The 19,360-nt window shown below is 43.1% G+C and overlaps 2 protein-coding genes across 2 annotated transcripts in view; one reads left to right on the top strand and one right to left on the bottom strand.

Annotated features, from left to right (window-relative positions):
• The window catches only part of LOC140335002 (serine/threonine-protein phosphatase PP1-gamma catalytic subunit A-like), a 13,725-nt gene extending 4,597 nt beyond the window's left edge, over positions 1 to 9,128 (top strand). Inside the window, exons 2-7 of the mRNA XM_072417331.1 lie at positions 2,325 to 2,456; positions 3,211 to 3,441; positions 4,218 to 4,322; positions 5,736 to 5,959; positions 6,068 to 6,202; positions 6,611 to 9,128. Coding sequence (XP_072273432.1) covers positions 2,325 to 2,456; positions 3,211 to 3,441; positions 4,218 to 4,322; positions 5,736 to 5,959; positions 6,068 to 6,202; positions 6,611 to 6,712 — 929 coding nt within the window. The 3' untranslated portion in view covers positions 6,713 to 9,128. The remainder of the gene's footprint in view (positions 1 to 2,324; positions 2,457 to 3,210; positions 3,442 to 4,217; positions 4,323 to 5,735; positions 5,960 to 6,067; positions 6,203 to 6,610) is intronic.
• A 684-nt stretch (positions 9,129 to 9,812) lies between these two features.
• TCTN3 (tectonic family member 3) lies at positions 9,813 to 19,190 on the bottom strand. The gene is made up of 14 exons (XM_072417328.1): positions 19,042 to 19,190; positions 17,833 to 17,956; positions 17,623 to 17,738; positions 16,362 to 16,492; positions 16,183 to 16,288; positions 15,783 to 15,901; positions 15,068 to 15,103; positions 14,920 to 14,991; positions 14,282 to 14,404; positions 14,041 to 14,133; positions 13,497 to 13,585; positions 13,252 to 13,408; positions 11,650 to 11,784; positions 9,813 to 10,924 (listed from the first exon to the last, which is right to left on the bottom strand). The coding sequence occupies exons 1-14, from the start codon at positions 19,127 to 19,129 to the stop codon at positions 10,718 to 10,720; spliced, it is 1,596 nt and encodes a 531-aa protein (XP_072273429.1). The 5' UTR covers positions 19,130 to 19,190; the 3' UTR covers positions 9,813 to 10,717.
• Positions 19,191 to 19,360: the final 170 nt, after the last annotated feature.

Raw genomic sequence — 19,360 nt, 5'->3', positions numbered from 1 at the left:
TAACACCCTCCTATTGGGTGCTGCTTCCCCACCTCCTAGATTGTAAGCTCTTGGGGTCAGGGTCCTCTCCTCCTCCTGTGTCACTGTCTGTATCCGTCTGTCATTTGCAACCCCCTATTTATTGATACAGTGCTGCATAATATGTTGGCGCTATATAAAGACTGTTTAATAGTTTAACTCTTGTCAACCATTCCTTGCTTAATTTACTATGGAAATGCTAAAATTGTGTGCAGTTCCTGGCTCTCGAGAACAAGCTGGACAGGTCGGTCCTAAAGCTGAGCACACACTAGATTATTGTTGCGCAGATGAACAATCGTGATCGTCTCAGATGAAAGTCTAGCATGTGTACAGCCTGCCTGGATGTCCTGGCGGATCAATTGATGACCCCAGTGGGAATATCCGCTATTCTTTGTTGACCTTTTGCTGTCTTTGTATATTGGTTTGCAAAAGCTCCTTCTAGGCGATTTGTGATCGGGCTCACCTGATTGATGGGGGGGAATACCAGCTATCCTGATCGGCATCCATGGTTAGGATTGATGGGGGGAATACCAGCTATCCTGATCAGCATCCATGGTTAGGACTGATGGGGACATACTAGCTATGGAAGCTGTAGGTATGAGTACCTTGCACTGAATGGCACTGCTAGGAACAATCCTATATTTTTAGCTTGACATGGATTTCCACTTTGGAAATGAGAATTAATTTCATCTGCTTGCCAGCTTACTAACACGGTATTTATATAGCTCCAACATATTACGCAGCACTGTACAAAGTCTATAGTCATGTCACTAGCTGTCCCTCAAAGGAGCTCACAATCTAATGTCCCTACCATAATCATATGTCATTATTGTAGTCTAAGGTCAGTTTTGAGGGGAAGCCAATTACTTTACTGCATGTTTTTGGGATGTGGGAGGAGACCCGAGCACCCAGAGGAAACCCACACAAACAAGGAGAACCTGCAAACTCCATGCAGATAATGTCCTGGCTGGGATTCGAACCCAGAACCCAGTGCTGCAAAGGCCAGAGTGCTAACCACTGAGCCACCATGCATGTTCCATAGATATTCCAAATCTGTAGAGTGAATGTGGTTCTAGATCTTTTTTTTTTTTTTTATTTATTTTTTTTTATCCAACATTTGCTTCCTGCATTGTTGGACACACAGGTTATATTTCCTGTGATAGGATCAGATATTGTACGAAGGAATTTCTGTTGGTTAAATCAACAAGGACATTCTTGTAAATGGAATAAACACTTGTTGCCATAGTTTAGTGTTTGTGAAGTCAGCCTGCAAAATAAGATCTTATGAAGCCCTTTTATATCTTCTAAAACTATTGTGTACAACAGGGAAAACCCGACTCTCTCCTCTACAATCTATTATGAATGCTGCAGCCAGACTCATCCATCCTTCCCTCCGCTCCTCTTCTGCTGCCTCTCTTTGTAGTTCTCCATTGCCTTCCATTTCACCTTAGAAACAAACTCAAGTTCCTGTGCTTTGCCTTTAAATCCCTCCACAGTTCTTGTCCCAGTTACCGGTCTGTCCTGATTCCCCCCCCCTAGCCGCTCTTTTTGCTCCTCCAATGACCTACTAATGACTTCCTCACTCATAACCACATCACACGCACAGATACAAGACTTTTCTAGAGCTGCCCTGACTTTCTGGAATGGTCTTCCTCGTCCTATTCAGCTTGCTCCTACTTTCTGCTTATTTTAAGACCAATTGAAACCCATCTTTTCAACCTCACCTACTTCATATGTCTCCTAAACCCTTGCTACTTCCCACCACTCCATATCCCTCTCCTATTGTGTGATACTTCCCCCACCTCTTAAATTGTAAGATCCTCCTCTGCTATTAAAATCTAGTTTAATACACATATCCTGCATGATGTATTTGGTTTCTCTACAACAGTTATTGGTCGGTTGAGGAAGGGGATCACCCACCAGGATGTCCTGGGCATTTTGGGTTATCTTCTATGAACCCTTTGTATTTCCTGATGTTTGGTTGGTCTTCATGCAGTGTTCAGGTTCTTGTTATGTGGGAACTTTTTTCTTCCTGGTGAAATTATGTACAGTGTACTGGAAGAACGTGTCAGCCTTTATGGTAATATGTTTACCCCAGACACATTGGGATTGCAGTATTCTCCCCAGAAAATGTAAGCCCGTATTGACCTTAATTTTCAGGAAACACCCAATAAGTGCCAGGTGGGGTGCCCAGCTCAAAGGGCTAGTGGACAACAGTGAGATAGTAAAGCATATAGAGAAGGCAGTTAAACTTTTGTAAAGTTCATTATATTTGTGTTCACGTACTGTACTTTCATGTCTTTCAGTGAAAGGATGCCGTCCAGGGAAGAACGTTCAGCTAACGGAAAACGAGATCAGAGGTTTGTGTCTGAAGTCTCGTGAGATCTTCCTGAGTCAGCCCATCCTTCTGGAGCTGGAGGCCCCACTGAAGATTTGTGGTGAGTTATGGAGGTTGCCTTATCGTATGACTGGGGATTTCAGCTATTCTGCTGGCTCCATATTGAAGACCCGTGGCCAGCAGAACAGGAAGTGAGGCAAAATCTCCCTATTGGGGACACAGAAGTAAAACAGCTGAATTAGAGCTCTTGTCTTCCACACTCGTAGTATACTCGAGTGTTTTGTCCTAATAGCCACCAACAAACGCAGAAGGTTCGGAGTAATTTATGTGTAAGGGAATTACATTTAATATCCTGTGATCCCACAATACCTTCCAGGATCCATGGCTTCCTGATTACACTAGCCACGGTGCCTGTAGTCTTGTGGTCAGCCTGTAACATTATCGATATGAGTCGGAGGTTCTTGTTTGGATCGGCCTGAATCCACACATGCTTTTTCTTGCAAATGTGATGGCTTTACCCCATCTGTTTCCTTATGACCAGGTGGGTGAATCAGTGTAGATTTTAGCACTAGTAGCTACCCTGGTTGAAATGTGACTGCTCACAAAACATGTCACTGACTGGCCAGTGAGCTTCCAAATGTAAAGGACAAAATTGTTGAATTAAAATCAATCAGGCTATGAGCCCTGTAATTACATTGGAATCCAATGGTAACTGCACATCACAGCTATTATACTGTAATAAAATGAGTGACTTCTGGTCAAATCCACTTTATAGTGTTATTTCTATATTGTAGGCATAGGAGGTATTCAGGCTTGTGTGAGCAGGAATTGATGTGTTTTCTCTCTCCCCCTAGGTGATGTACACGGACAGTATTATGATCTCTTAAGATTGTTTGAATATGGCGGCTTTCCCCCAGAAAGTAATTACTTGTTCCTGGGTGACTATGTGGACCGTGGCAAGCAGTCCCTGGAAACAATCTGCCTGTTATTGGCGTACAAGATTAAATATCCAGAAAACTTCTTCTTGCTTCGTGGAAATCACGAGTGTGCTAGCATCAACCGCATCTACGGGTTCTATGATGAATGTAAGTAAGGGGATCCCTATTCAGACGTGCCTGCGCTTTTATGGGACGGTGTCAAGGCATGCATACAGCAGTTAGATTGTTCATAATAAAATGCATTGGCACAGGATTTATTTTTCCTGCTTAACATTTGCTGCTCAATTCTTAAGCAGCTGGTACTGGCTCTGTCATGGTCATCCTTGGACTTTGTTTTAAGATAACTCGAAACAAGTGTGTGTGTGTAATATAAATAAAAAAAAAATATATATATATATATATATATATATATATTAAATATTGACATCAGGTGGCTGTCGGGCATCTAGCATTTGAGAAAGTAAATTAAACCGAAGCCCCAGGCAAACAAATACACATGCAGGTCAGATTTTTTTTCTTGATTTGCACAGAAAAGCCTATGCAGCAAAATCAGGTCTTCTGTTCCACCAGCAATTTCAAAGAAGCAAGCGGTACTCGGAACTAGCTATTGGTATTGTCTGTAGTTAAGGTGTTGCTTCATAATTCCCTATTACTGATTGATTTGTTCTGCAATGTGCAGTTAGCTTGGTAGAGACCGTCCTGTCTCCAGCATGGTGAGCAGCACACAAGTGGCCTTTCAAATCTCATTGCAGATGTACGGATAAGAGGCTATTGAACAGGAGTGCCTTGGCACCCTCGCATATCAGGGAGTGCCTCTGCCTAGAGTTCAGATTACAAAACAAATTTGACTTTATGTGCTTTTATAAAAGAACTTTATTGCTCAGTGAAGTGACATTATTTTTCCCTCCCCCCCCTGCGTATAGGTAAAAGAAGGTATAACATCAAATTGTGGAAGACATTCACTGATTGTTTTAACTGCTTACCTGTTGCTGCTATTGTGGATGAGAAGATCTTCTGCTGCCATGGAGGTGTGTTGCATACAAATGTATTTCTTAGAATGCAGCTCTGTGCAGCCTTTTAGGTGGAAACAATAATTCAGTTGGGGCAGGGATGGGTTTTGGAGCATCCAGGATGTTTACCAGCCACAGGGGTGAAACATCTGCTTGGATTAAATTAAACATTTTTTTTAATAAAACTTGGAGAGAAAATAATGATAAAGAGAAATACAGAAGAATAACCATGGAAAAAGGGTGGTACTTGCAGAGAGCTGTAATTACCATTAAGCAAATGTAACAGTGTTAGTCGTGTCATTGTAAGCACATTTTATAATATAAAACAAAGTAGTCAAGTGCAGAAGATGAATAAACATAGAATAGATGGTGCTCATCTCAAACCATATTAATAGGGGGAGGGGGGGAAGAAGCAGTATATCAAAATCAGACATGCAGCAAAAGTGTCATTGGTGGTACAGTAGCAACATTGTTTTCTTATGATATATACAAAGTAATCGGTAGAGAACAAGACAGATTGTAAGCTCTTCGGGACAGGCTTCTCTCATCCTTCTGTGTCACTCTGTCATAAAGCCCAATTTAATGTACAGCGCTGTGTAATATGTTGGCGCTATATAAATCCTGTTTGAAAATAGGGGAAAAAAAGTAGTAGGGGGGAAACGTAGCCAGTCAGAAACGGACTTGGAAATTTAGGAAGAAAATCTGATAGTGAAGGGTGTGATCAAAGGAGGTGTAGAGAATTCCCACTAAAAATACATAAGCAAATGCTGAGAACACAATTGTCATGGTTATAGAAAACAAACTGAGCTAAGACTTTTTTTTTAAGCAATAAGGGATTGATGTACACAATCATTTTGCCAGTCCTGTTATTTCTTGTTCATTGCCAGACTTACAATAAAGAAACTACACGTCAATAATCTAACCCCCAGTCATGTAGTCACCCTTGTTCAGACCCTTTGTATTGCCACTGGCATACGTCTGAAAACCATTTCCCATCGATGAGTTATGTGACCATATCCAGGGAAGCACAGGTTGTGCATACTGGGAAATGACTCACTGGTGACTCACAGTATCTGTTTGAATGTCTGCATGTACACCAGTGTGCACAGGGAATCAGATGTATCATATAATATACCTGTGGTTTCTAGAAGTATGTAAACACAATGGTAAGGGCTCTTATTATCACAAGTGTTCCCTGTTGTCACTATTAGGGAACCTGCCTGAGAAATTCTGTGCATGTAGATGGCAAGTGGCTGAAAATAGTTTGCAGGAACTCTGCCATACTGAGAGGGGTACAGGATGAACAAATGGACTGTATTTGAGTTTTTGTACTTCTGTACAGCTAGCAGGTTGCAAGGTAATTTCTTGGCTAGTCTTCCTTTGGTGTTTTTTCCTTCATGAAATCTCATACCACTTTTGTGTTGTCTCTAGGACTCTCCCCCGACCTGCAATCCATGGAACAAATCCGAAGGATACTGCGTCCCACAGACGTACCAGACCAGGGTCTCCTGTGTGACCTCTTGTGGTCCGATCCAGACAAGGACGTCCTTGGCTGGGGAGAAAACGATAGGGGGGTCTCTTTCACTTTTGGGGCTGACGTTGTAGCAAAATTCCTTCACAAGCATGACCTGGATCTCATTTGCAGAGCTCATCAGGTGAGAAGATCCTTCCGTCTGAAAACCAATGATGCTGGCAGCAGCCAATCACACTTTAATAGGGGTGCATGATATAAAGCTTAAAATTGATGTCTGACTCTCCCACAGGTGGTGGAAGACGGTTATGAGTTCTTTGCAAAACGACAACTGGTGACGCTGTTCTCTGCGCCAAACTACTGTGGTGAATTTGACAATGCTGGCTCCATGATGAGCGTGGATGAAACCCTAATGTGCTCTTTCCAGGTCAGTGTTTTTTTTACACAAGTCAGGGCTTGTTTACACAGGCATTTCTCGGAAGTTTTCTCAACATAAAGCTGAACAGAAACTGCAGTGATGGCAAGTGAAAGCATGCAGCATTTTCCTGTCCTCACAAGCCCGTCCAACGTAAACAATTAGAATTAAAAGGGCTTTTCCTTTTAGTAGCTTGCCATGCCCTCCTGCAGTTTTTTTTTTCTTTTCTCTGCCTCCCATGCTGTAATCTCTGAAATCAGAGGAAAAGAATGAACCCTTTTCTTACTGGATTTGGGGATTTATTCCTGTGCATGCAAATTGTGAGCTGTTAAGGGTTTTTCTGGGTAAGGAATGCATAATGAAGAATTCCCTTTAAATTTATAAAATAGTAACTTTTTTTTCCCCCCATTCAATCTGTAGATCCTAAAGCCTGCTGACAAGAAACTGTTTGCCTATGGTGGCGTAAACCAATCCCGCCCAGTTACTCCACCTCGAAACTCGAAGAACAAGCAGAAGAATTGACCCCAGCCTCCCCTCCATTCTCTTCCCTAATCCCCCCTCGACACATGGACAAACTTCCCACTCGGACTCCTGACATCTTTCTCTCCCCCCTGCAAAATACCGAAGGGCTCTGAACCTTCACATTACCTCACACTGACCGAAGGGGGAAGAGACTAAGAGCACCTGTAACAGGAGCCCCTTCTCTGCCTTAATCCTTTGATGTGGCCAGTGGGAAGCTTCGTGGGGTATAAACTCCAAACCGCTGAGTGAGGTGCAAAAATGGAATCTCACGGTGGTGCCTTAACAGCAGAGTGACTGTGCTCCAGTGATCTCAGGGTTATACATTGATCTGTGCATAATGGGAAAACAAAGAAAACCCTTGTGTAGGCGCTCCTCCTCTGTCTGCATTTCATGTCTTTGGGTGCAGGCTTGCATGCTTTTCCCTTCTCAGTTTGTGATGATGCTTTGTTGACCCCCTTGGACATGCTATGTGGCACGCTCGATCGATCGGTCTTTCTTTTATTGGAAATGGTTTTGGTGTAGCACACAGAGAGCCGGTTTACATGACTTATCCATTTGTTTTTCTTTTAAACCTTTTGGCTGTGATGCAATCAGAGGCCAGCTGCCATAAGGGCAAATGCTGGAATGCTGACATGAATACTTCATTTCCCCATTGAAATGGTTTTTATAGATATTTTTTTTATTTACATAATATACATAAATCGGCAGGCTGCATAGCTCTGTTACAATCACTGCTGCAAGGTCATTATTAGCCTTCCATTTAAGGATATGTTATAAGGTCAAATATGACTGCTTCAGTTCTGTCACCGTCCACTCTCCTCTGATCTTTCTTCTGTTTGTCAAGATTTTTATGTTTAGGCAAAACCACTTCATTTAAAGGTTTGTGACTCTGAAAACGTCTTGGATAAAACCTCAGGCCCTGGTCATAAGTTTCTGACCTTTTAGGGAGCGTATTGCTTCCAAACTTTTTTGAAATGGATCATTTTGTTGGTTCAGGATGAGCTTTGTAGGGATGCCAGGTGACATCACAAGCTTCGGGTGACTAGAGAGGCTGCTTCCTTGCATTGTTTGGCCAGAATAATATGTATACCTAATGGAACCTTTCATTGTTTATGTAGCTCAAATTCTTTAGGAGTTGTAGCATGGAGGTGTCTGGCCAGCCCCCGGGTGCATTAGGAACAATAGCTTTTTGCAGCTTTCCCTTTTAAAATGGTTTTGTCCTATGATCGCAGTATGGTGTCAGACTTGGATGAGTTTTATCTCGAAAGTAAAACCACTGTAGACCTCTTCAGACTTCTGCTGCAGCGCCTTGCACGGGTTGTTCTTGCTTTATCGCCAAACATTTCACATATGCTGGAAACTTAATCTACCTACACTACCGCTGGTTTTCCTCTGAATTTTCAGTTCCTCTTTAGGTGGTGGAGCAGTTGTTTAATCATGTGTAAACTTTGTATGTAAAGAATCATGTATAGACTGTGAAGGATAGGAGCCGCAAAGGAAGCGAAGGGCTGCCCTGTACAAGGTCACCAACGTATTAAAGAACTGGGGCAGTTTCTGCTGATGGCCCACACTCCCTTGCAGCCAGCCTAATGCAAGAAAAAATTGCCCCTTACAAACATGGTTGCTATGGCATGTGAGGATGAATCTTGCACACTTGTACCAGGAAACCCAGCCATGGCAAAAGTGTGGATGGGTGCATTCCCTATGCTGGGGGCTAACTTGGTTTAAACTCATTTGCCCCCAATTGTGCTAAGTGACAGCATTTTGAGTTTTGTTGTATTTTTAGAAGTGATATTTGTGGCTTCTATTAGACTGGCTCCTTTCCTACATGACTACTACAATGGCAACTTTGAGCGTTGGGTGTTGCTTGCACAAAAGTGAGCAAATTTACTCACCCAGTCTTTCCAGGATACAATAACCAAACTTCTAAATTGCCAAACGCCATTGTACGGGCCTAGCAGATGCCTCTAAAATACAACAAAATCATTCAGAGGTAAACAGTGCAGTGGTGCAGCCTCTTCCTCCTTTGCACTTGTCACATTCTTTCCAACACTTCACAGGTACACTTTAGTGTTGATCACTGAGACCAGGCATTAACCCCTTCTCTGCTGAGGGACCACAGCACTGCCGGGATGGAGTTAATGCCTGCACTAGATTATCATAGCAGGAAACGGTGACTCCCAGCTTCTCTGGGTTACGGTGCCTCCTGTTACAGAGAATTGGAGCAGTAATTGCCACGGAGAGCTAACTTACCATAAGTGGCCCACCCCCTGTAAGAAGCGGTGCTGGGAATAATTGAGGGCGGGAGGAAATGTGTCCTTTTTTTCTTTTTTGTTTTTTTTTCCCTCCCACTTAAAAAGCTGAGTTGTGGCTTTTTGAGATTTTTATTGTCTATAAAATAAATGTAGAGAAATAATTTGGATTCTTGTCTTTATTTGGGTTGAAGGAGGGGGGATGCTGGTTTCAGGTAAACCTATGCTGGGTAAATTAATGGGTCACCTAAAAGCTGGGCTTACCTATTGCTAATACTTTGGTTACCAATCCTCTGTCCAGCAACTGGGAGGGTACAGGAAAAGCAATGTATAAAGTCACAGAACTGCGCAACCTGTGCTGCTTCTAAGCCTAAAACATACAGGCAGGACAATTTTTGTATTTGATCAGAATAAGCTACCCCCCTTCTGATTTGATTAATGGAAAGTGGTGGGAATTGCAATTGTTCATACACAAAGTACCAATTGCCAATCCTAGGCTGGAGAGGATACACTTTCATCAGTGAAGCTGGGTGATCCGGTAAATTTGTAATTTGCTATTTGCAAATGTTTTGAATCCTAGACCAGATCCATTCTGGGTTTGCTGGATCACCCAGCTTCACTGAAGTGTATCCTCCAACCTTGGAGAACTTTACTAAATCAGGCCCAATTTAACCACCATTATGGTCTGGCAAGCTGCAACATACTAAACTTTGGTGAAGATGTACAAAATCCTTTGCACAGATTTGTCTGCAGGCAAGTTTGGTCCAACTAACCAAGCTGACTTCAGTTCAGAAATCAATGGGAATTGGTCTAACTTTGACTCACAATAAACTTGCAAATTAGAAAAATTTATTTAATAATTTAGTTTATTCATACAAAATTGGCAAACATTTTCCAAAACAAGTTAAAAAAAAAATTAAAGAAAAATACACTTAATTTAGCTCAGCAGTACAGTACCAACTCTTTCCCTCATTACAATATAAAAGCTCTTTTTGATAATTCTGTGAGATGTTGAATCTATTAGTGTTCATAATCAGTGCTGGGATAAGCCCAGTAATGGTACTGGCCCTTGTGATTGCTAGCCAAATAAACGCCAATTAATGTGAAGACAATGTTTGGTAAAAAATTACCATGAGTGCAATAATTCATTCAGAATTTTACCCACAATAGCATGCCCATCAGGGGGTGCTAGCAGTCCCTTCTTATAATGAATTGTCTTAGAACTGTGGCTTCCTATGCTGGGCAATGAGATGGTCACTGGAAGTCATCCTTGTGATCCCTATTTCAGTTACCTGCAGCTCAGTCAATGTGACCGCACAAGGGACCATTTGTTAAGTTTGGGCCTTTCCCATTCTCCCCCCCCATACATAGAAGTGCCAGGTCTGCTTGTCTGCAATGCAGTGACAAGTTGCAAGTGTAGGCGAGTATATCAAGGACCCTCACTTTATTTTTAATCCCCACCACATGCACACACAATTAGTCACAAAAGTCAGTGCCATGGGTCCCTAATAATTTGAACTGCAGATACTTTGATGACAATAAACTACAAGGTGTACAATAATAAGGTAAATGTATTCTGCTCCCTGACCATAAGTTAAGTGGTTGCAAGTACCTTCTGTAAGAATACAATGCCCACAGTTATGCTAATTGATCCCTGTTCACAGCCCTGGCACTAGTATTGAAGTCTAGTTGTTCACAGCAAGGATTCAACCTCCTGACAGATCTGCTCCAGCATGCTTCCAGTTCTTGGTGGTCATGTTCTTCCTATTATCTGCCAGCAGAACAGTGTAAAATACAGGAGGAGAGACCTGCCATTGGCCACGGCTGTGTTTGTTTGAAACGGAAAGAAGAAATCCACTGGATCTCGGCCTGTAATGCCAGGACTGGAGCGAGGGGCAGGGCCACGGCTGGTGAGATCTGTGAATGAGACTTGATTCTGTAGAACAGTCGTGTCTTGACACTAAAGAACAAAATGGAGAACCTAATGTCAATATGAAAATACAAAACTGAAGCCTGGCTGATGTGTAATTTTGAAAGTGGTTCCTAGAACTTTGCAAACATATCTTAAGTGTGTGGGCATCTCGAAAAGAAATAGGTCTGGTTCCCTAAACCAAATAGCCATTCCATAGCTGCAATGCACGCGACATGGAAGAGGAAGGTTAATACTACATGGTATTTATATAGCTCCGACATATTACGCAGCACTATACATAGTCATGTTACTAGCTGTCCCCCTAATGGGGCTCAAAATCGAATGTCTCTATCATAGTCCTATGTCATTACTACAGTCTAATGTCAGTTTTGGGGGAAACCAAAATAACCTAACTGCATGTTTTTGAAATGTGAGTGCAAACACAGGGAAAACCTGCAAACTCCATGCAGATCGTGTCTTGGCTGAGCTTCAATCCTGGGACCTAGGGCTGCAAAGACCAGAACGCTAACCACTGCACCATCCTGCTGTCCTATCTTCATCAATGTCAAAATAAAATGTAAAGGGTAAATACCAAAAAGCAAAGCTGCTATGAGCCTGGTGCAACTTTTCACAAACCATCTATCAGAAATATAATGCTGAGACAATAGAGAGTGGTCATCTGTATAGGTCCAATTCAACTCTCATAATGATTGCCTGTAGGCTGGTGCTCTTTAATATGATCAGCTTCTAAGTGATAGGAAGACACAACTCACCTTGACAAACTGGCATGTGTAGAGGAATCGGGCCCGTAGCAGCTGAGCCTGAGGATTAGAGATGAGCCCCACGTTTGCCCACGTGATCTGCATGTCCAAAAAGACGGGGATGAGGCAGCCGGAGGAGCAGGAGCCCTGTGAGAGAGAGACCAACGTGTCAGACTTCAGTAACAAAGTAAAACCATAGCAGTCGTTTTTCCTGGCTACAGATAACAAGGGGCATAGTTACATAGTAGGTCAGGTTAAAAAACGACATAAATCCATCAAGTTCAACCACTAGGAAATAAACATCCCAGATATAAAACCCTATAACACATAGTTGGTCCACAGAAAGGCAATAACCCCGGTACAATTTGCTCCAACAGGGGAAAAAAATTTCTTTCTGATTCCATGAGGCAATCGGATGTTCCCTGGATCAACAGTCTCTGTTATCTTTACTTTATATCTTTATTCTCCAGTTAGATTCTGTGCTTCTAGGAATCATCCAGCTTTTTCTTAAAGCAATCTATAGTAGTTGCTGAAACTACTTCCTGAGGGAGCCGATTCTACATTTTCACAGACCTTACAGTGAAGAATCCCTTCCTTATCTGGAGCTTAAACTTCTTTTCCTCCAGACGCAAAGAGTGCCCCCTTGTCCTTTGTGGATCTTAAAGTGAATAATGGGGAAGAGAGTTCTCTATATGGACCATTTATATATTTATACACGGTGATCATATCCCCCCTTATACGTCTCTTCTTAAGGGAGAATAGATTCAGTTCAGCTAATCTCTCCTCATAGCTGAGCTCCTCCATTCCTTTTATTAGTTTAGTTGTCCTTCTCTGCACTCTCTCCGATTCCACAATGTCCTTTTTTTGAACTGGTGTCCAAAACTAGACTGGTTAGAATAACAGACAAGCTCAATTTAACTTAGGGGTGTCAAACTCTGGCCCCCAATGTCCTTTTTTTTTTTGGCCCCCAAAGGAATCCTAAATATGACCTGCAGCTGGCCCGCCGCTGCATTGAAATACCACTGCTACTACAATTCCTGCCATCACTCACGTCTATAGACCAGCGGGCTCTCGCCTATGCGTGGCCCCGAAATGGACTGTTTTATAGACGCAAATAATCCAGAGAATTTTAGTAGCAGTGCTATTACAATGAAGAGGGAGTTTCAGCGGCGGGCCACTCATAAGATTTATGCATTGGCTGCTTCTGGCATTTCCAGCGCTCCCCCTCAGCTGTACTTTTCCATGCTACTCCAAGACATGGACTTGAAAGGTTGGATTTTCATTGAAGAATATTGTTAATATTATTGTTAGCCTGTGCAAAAAGGTTACCATTGAAATTTAACTCAGAAGGCTACAAATAGAGAAAGAGGGATAACATTTTTTCTTAAATAAAATTTTTAAAAATGTTATGCCTTTCTCTATTATAAGCTTGTTCCGGATTGAATGTGAAGCAAAACCTCTTTGTTTCCATATGAAAAGGGTTTATATCTAATGACAAGGAAACATTTCCTCAATTTTTTCAATAAATTTCAAGGTTGGCCCTCTGTGTATTTGAGTTTGACACCCCTGTTTTAACTGGTCTAACCTAACACCCAATCAAAGTCCAATAAATACCTGACTGCTGCAGTTCTGATAGATGATTCGTGTCCAGTATGTGCTCTGTGCGGCTGTGACATTGCCATAAATTGCCAGGATCTGCGGTGCGTTCCCCCCCAGCAGAATTTGGTATGCTCGTGTTTGGAAATCACTGCATGTTTCCTGGGCTGTTCCACTAAGGAAAAGAGAGGGAGAATATTAGGCACAAATCAAATCCACCCTCCCAAATCCCAGCTTCAGTGAGTAAAATGCAGTGACATTACCGAATAGTGCAGCCACTCAGGGCGTTTATTCCAAACTGGACCGGACTGTAGGAGCACGACTCGCCAACCAAGGAGCGGAGTAATAAAAGCTGCTGGGGGTCAAGGATGATATATAGCATAATATAGTGTACAATGCAGAACCACTAGATATGTAAATTAATGCAGATGTTTTGGCAATATGCTATTCTTATAGGTAGAACTATGGTCAGTAAATCTGCACTGATAGTTTTCCCCCTGCAAAGTCCTTTTATTTTGCCAGTAAAAGTCACCTGATAATGCAGCTTTCTGTGATGGTGCGACAACAATGCTGCACTGCTTCTAAGTTTGGAGCAGAGTTGTCACTCTCACATAGACTCTGCCTGCTTGTAATATAGTGGAATGAGAAGAGAGGACGTAGCTATCATCCTTGTCACTGATATTGTGGCTGTAGCTTGTCAGTCAGCACCTGGCCACCCTCATCCTACCCTCTGCCCTGTCTGTTACTTATTACATTTGGTTCGGCCGAGTTCCTCATTACATACAAGGCAGGCTTAGGTTAGGATACATTTCCAGTGTCGCTCAGCACAGGATATCCAACGAGATAACCGGGATTCCCACTCCGGGTCTGCACAGAGCTGCCAACGGCTGCAGTGATAGGCTGAAATGTAGGAATATGACATCATCAACACAGCTCGGTGACATCACATGCAGCACAGGGAGCCACATCATAAGAGTGTACAAATCAGTGGAATAGACCTGGCAAAGGATGTGAGATAAAACACAAAATATGGAGGGTCACACCTTACCTTATAAATGATTGTGGTATTCTGCTGTATGCTGGTACTTGTGATGGACACATTGCTGAGTATAAAGGTAACATGGACACTTGAGATGCCCTGAGTTCCGTTATACAGCACGGTGTATATTGCCTAAAAAACAGGAAATTTGTCATTTTATCTCAAGTTTAAAAAAAAGGTAAAAACAAAATGATGTTGCAGCTGGACCTCAGGTAAGCCCAATAAATGCAACGAGGCTTTGAAGCTGCATTTGCATCACTCTCCTGTTTATCTCGGAGGAAGAAAGTATATGTTCTGACAAATCAGATATTTTTTTAAACCTGACAAGTTTTACTGTTAAATAAAGAATGAGAACATTAACAGCTGATGACAATGCAGGGTCATGTGATCACTTGTGCCTGTACAAGAGATCACATGACCAATGTAGTGCATGAAGGACATGTGAATCTAAAGTCATGTGATCACTTTGTACCCATACCATACCACAAGGTTTTCTCCTTGACCAATGTAGTGCATGAAGGACATGTGAATCTAAATTAATCTAATTTTTTTTTGTAGCCTGATATGATAAATACACAATTGGGTCTTTTTCCTCTGCGCTCCTCTATACATTTCCTAGCATAATTATTAACATTATATATTGTTACCTGGGATACAACGTTATTACACTGATCTCCTTGTAGGCTGGGCCTGTCTGTCACAGCGCTGGTTATTGGGACCTATAAAAGGAAGAGATAAACTTGAGAATGTTCTGACTCCACACAACTTCCTGCGTCCATTCATCACTCCTCTTACCGTACTGGATCCCTGACTGGAGACAGCTGCTGGAACCTTCAAGGAAGAGAGAAGGAAACTTTATAAATTACTTTATAATACAACTTACTCCCTCACATGGATCAGTAAATTCACATCAGCCCAGATATTATAAGGAAAATAAAACTCTCAAAGATTTGAAGAGCTGTAAGTAAAACCTCTTGCTTCCTTTGTTAATGTACTCTCGTCTCATGCTGTTCATTTCCTGCAAACCCATCACACAACAGTCCGTGGTACCTGAATTGCCTCCAGGGGCGATGGGCCCGATTTATTAAAGCTCTTCAAGGCTGGGGAGGATACGCTTTCATCAGTGATGCTGGGTGATCCTGCAAACCTGGAATGGATCTGGTCCAGAATCAGCAAATGACTTTTAATAAATCCATTCAAGGTTTGCTGGATCACCCAGCTTCACTGATAAACGTGTATCCTATCCAGCCTTGGAGGGCTTTAATAAAGCAGGTGCATTGCCCCACGTGCATTCAGGTACGTACCTTGCAAATCATTGCATCGTCATAAAATTGTGCATAGACATCTATTAGGTCATCTTATTCTGGATTTGTGCAGCGTGAAGGGAGGGGGATAGCGGAGGGGATGATACCAGAATACTGCAGTCAGTCACTCCTCTCCTGTCTGCACTCCTCCAGCCATTAAGTCTATATTACCGATAGAAAGTGATATATAAGAGCGGTGATGTTACCTTGAGCACTGCGATATCTTGGTAATAATACAATGGGTCCAGGAAGAGACTCGTCTCACAGCTGTCAGTCAGATTACTAAACACCCGCAGGCATGAGGTGCTGCCGCTCTGCAGGAATTCTGGGAAATAAAACACAGGAGTCTGCTATGCATACACAGGAGACAAGCTACCCATACACTATGCAAGGTTTTTTACTGACTCGATTTTTGATATTTAGGAAAACGGATTGGTTGAGGTGTTTTGATTAACCATCATATGGAACAAGAACCCAATTTCTGATCAGAGATCCACATGCTGGGACTGTACATGGAACTGAGAAGTATCTATGAATGTGGTCACTAACTGTACTACAGCTTTAGGTTTAGGGAGGTATGGTTCCATTACTCTGGGCAGCTCTTACTTGCAGGATTGTTGTTGGCACAGATATTCTGGGCCCCCACAGGTGCTGGTTGTCTTAGCACGCTCACAGTATTGGAAGCAGACAAAGTGAGGACGGGATCACCAGCCTAGAGAGAAGAGCGATATATTAGAAACATGTCCACAGACACAAATACATCCACCTTCCCGCCAATCACTCACCTTGTAGAATCTGGAGAAGACAGGGACACTTTGAGAGGGCACAGAGAAGGACGAGCCTTTGTATGGCTCACTGACAGAGGCAAAGTTCGATGATCCCACCGTCTGAGGGGTGACGAAGTAATTCAGGGAGGCTGCAAAGACAAAGAGTATCGAAGGACCACGAATAGCAATGGGGTGATAAATGTGGGAGCAGAATAAACGCCTGCTTGGAGGAGAATAAAATATCCATGTGACCTTTATTGACCAATCACAATCCAGCTAGACAGTGAAAGCCAATAGATCCCCTCCTATATACTTCACTCTCCTGCTAGATTGTAAGCTCTTCGGGGCAGGGTCCTCTCATCCTCCTGTGTCACTGTCTGTATCTGTCTGTCATTTGCAACCCTTATGTACAGCGCTGCAACAGATGTTGGTGCTATATAAATCCTGTTTAATAACAGATGCTCAGGGTATGAGCTAATTTTACCTCACCTCAGGGCAGGGGTATTTAATGAACTCCAAGCAGCTCTGTATTTAATAATACATAGGTAGTCCCCGGGTTACATACGAGATAGGGACTGTAAGTTTGTTCTTAAGTTGAATTTGTATGTAAGTTGGAACATTATTTTAATAAATGCAATTAAGACGGATGTTTGTCTCAACATATTATTAGACAGCATGGTGTCAGTTACTGTATTAAATCCTCGCTGTGAGTTAATCACAAACAAAGCAAAAAAAAAAAATAAAAAACCTAGGCGCCTAGACATTAACATCTGGAGCAAGCTGTGCTTTGATATGCAAAAAGAAATAACTGCAGAGTTTGTCTTGGTCATTAAAGAATTACAAGAGGCTGCAGAAAGAGCTCAGTCCTAAGATCATTCACAACCTCAGCTGTGTTTAGCAAAAGATTTCTCCTGGAAGTAATAAAAAGCGCCCCTCCCCCCTCCAAGCCTCTGTCCTGCACACAAGGGAGCAGGGAAGCCCATATCTAGGAGGCGTCCATATATTGGATGTCCTTAACCCGGGGACTACCTGTATCATTAATGAAGTATAATTACCTAATGCTGACTTGGTGTCTGCAGTCCAACTATAGTAGAGAGCATTATGGGAGTGGTAGAAACAGTACAATGAGCCAATCACTTCATCTGCTATAGGTTTTCTATACAAAGGCGTGGTCTTCAATCGTGTGACCACCTGTAGCCACTCCCAGGTTCAGGTGATTAGGTGCCTGGGAGCAGTAACCACATGACTATGGATACAATGGCTCCCCCTACACACTTACCATCTGCCGTCAGGACACAGAACAGCTCACTGGGTGGCGAGCCGACCACTGCGGTGGTGTAAGGGGTGTTATTGCGGAATATCAGCCAATTGGAAAGACACGCCCACCTCTCCGCCCTAAACGGAAATCAGAGAAAGGATTAGAAATCAACATACCAGTCGTGTCACATTGTACAATCAGCGTGTGAGAGATACAAGATGACGGCCTTACTTGGTGCTGCCGGGTAAACAGGAAGTGAACACGCTGGTGGGGTCACTCAGGGAGCAGTCGGGGTCACAGCAGCAGTTCAGGTCGCAGTTTCCGGGTGAAAGGTTGCAGGAGCAGATTGTCACACCTGACCACATAACAAAAGATGATCATTGGCTGGGCCTAGAATTCTTATCGTGCCTCCTAAAAAGAACTAAACTGGGCCCAAAAAGTTCTGAATATACCTGCAGGGACCTGTGCTGGACTTTAGGCCCACCTGTGGGTACTAGGCCCTGACTGAAGTTCCATTTTCAAGCAGAGATTTAGCCAGGGTCGGCTTCAAGAGGGCAAATCGGGTAATTACCCAGGGTTCCTACCTTCCCCAATTCACAGAATGGCCATTGTATTTGAAACATTTGGATACACTTTACATACCAATGCCATGCTGCTGCTAAAATAGAAAAAACTTACACCTGTGTCATGGACTATCTCTATATGTGAGTGTCCATGTTTGGGGATTGGCTGAGACTGGTCACATGGGCATATAGAGAGGAAGTCCCAGCCCTGTGCAAGCTCTAAGACACATTGGAGCTTACACAGCTCCTCTATTGTTGGATACCTGCAGCAGGAAAAGCTGGGAGCTGCTAGAGGGATTTTGGCTACCCAACATGGGGACGCACAATATTGTTTTGTATACTTGCTGCCTATACTTTGTACTAACACCCAGGTATAACCTTGAAAAAGTAGCAGTGACTTCACTACTGGGCCATATATAATCTGTGCAGAGAGCAGAGCTGTGGGAGGGGCTCAGAAGCTCCACCCACTACATGCTGACTATAGGAATCTACAGAGGGGGCGGAGACAAGACCAGCCACACTGCACATAGAGAAAGAATAGCAGCGACCGGTCTGTGTTACAGGAAGCAGCATTTCATATTAGAATATTGCACAGATCTGAGGGAAAGAGATACAAGACTGTTCCGGTGGGTCTGCGGCCTGTCTGTGCATTGCTATACGGCCCAAGTGGCTAATTTCTAGTCCCGAGCACTGTGATGTGGGGGGTGAGGGGGCCCCAATGTGCACACAGCCGGTCTAGCTGTCTCATTTTATGCAAGGCTTCATTTTAGTGACTTCCTATGGGAGGGTGACAGGTCCTCTTTAATCAGGTCTGTATTCTATATAATGTTACTAAGGGGTCAGAAAGGGCCTGCGCAGCCTCTAAAGCACCACTTACCGTTTGAGGCTCCCCTCACTAGCCCGGCCCGACACCACAAGGCGACAATTATTAAGAAAGTCCGGGGGAGAGACCTAAACCAGGCCATGACAAGGCCTCAGCATCACGTTGTCACAGCAACAGCCGCCAGCCGTGACATCACTATTAGGCGGTGCCAACAGATTCTGTGCGGCGGAGCCAATGGGAGCATGTGACGTCACGTCCAGCAAGTGCCCGCCCTCTATTAAGCCTGCGCAGGTCTCTGCTGATGGTGGTGCAGTATTACAAATTACCAGAAGATGGCGGTGTGGTAGCGTGCTCATTGGCAGCCTAAAGAGCA

The sequence above is a fragment of the Pyxicephalus adspersus genome, chromosome 7 (genome assembly GCF_032062135.1).
Source record: "Pyxicephalus adspersus chromosome 7, UCB_Pads_2.0, whole genome shotgun sequence".
Lineage (NCBI taxonomy): Eukaryota > Metazoa > Chordata > Amphibia > Anura > Pyxicephalidae > Pyxicephalus > Pyxicephalus adspersus.
This window is presented reverse-complemented; position numbering and strand designations above follow the sequence as displayed.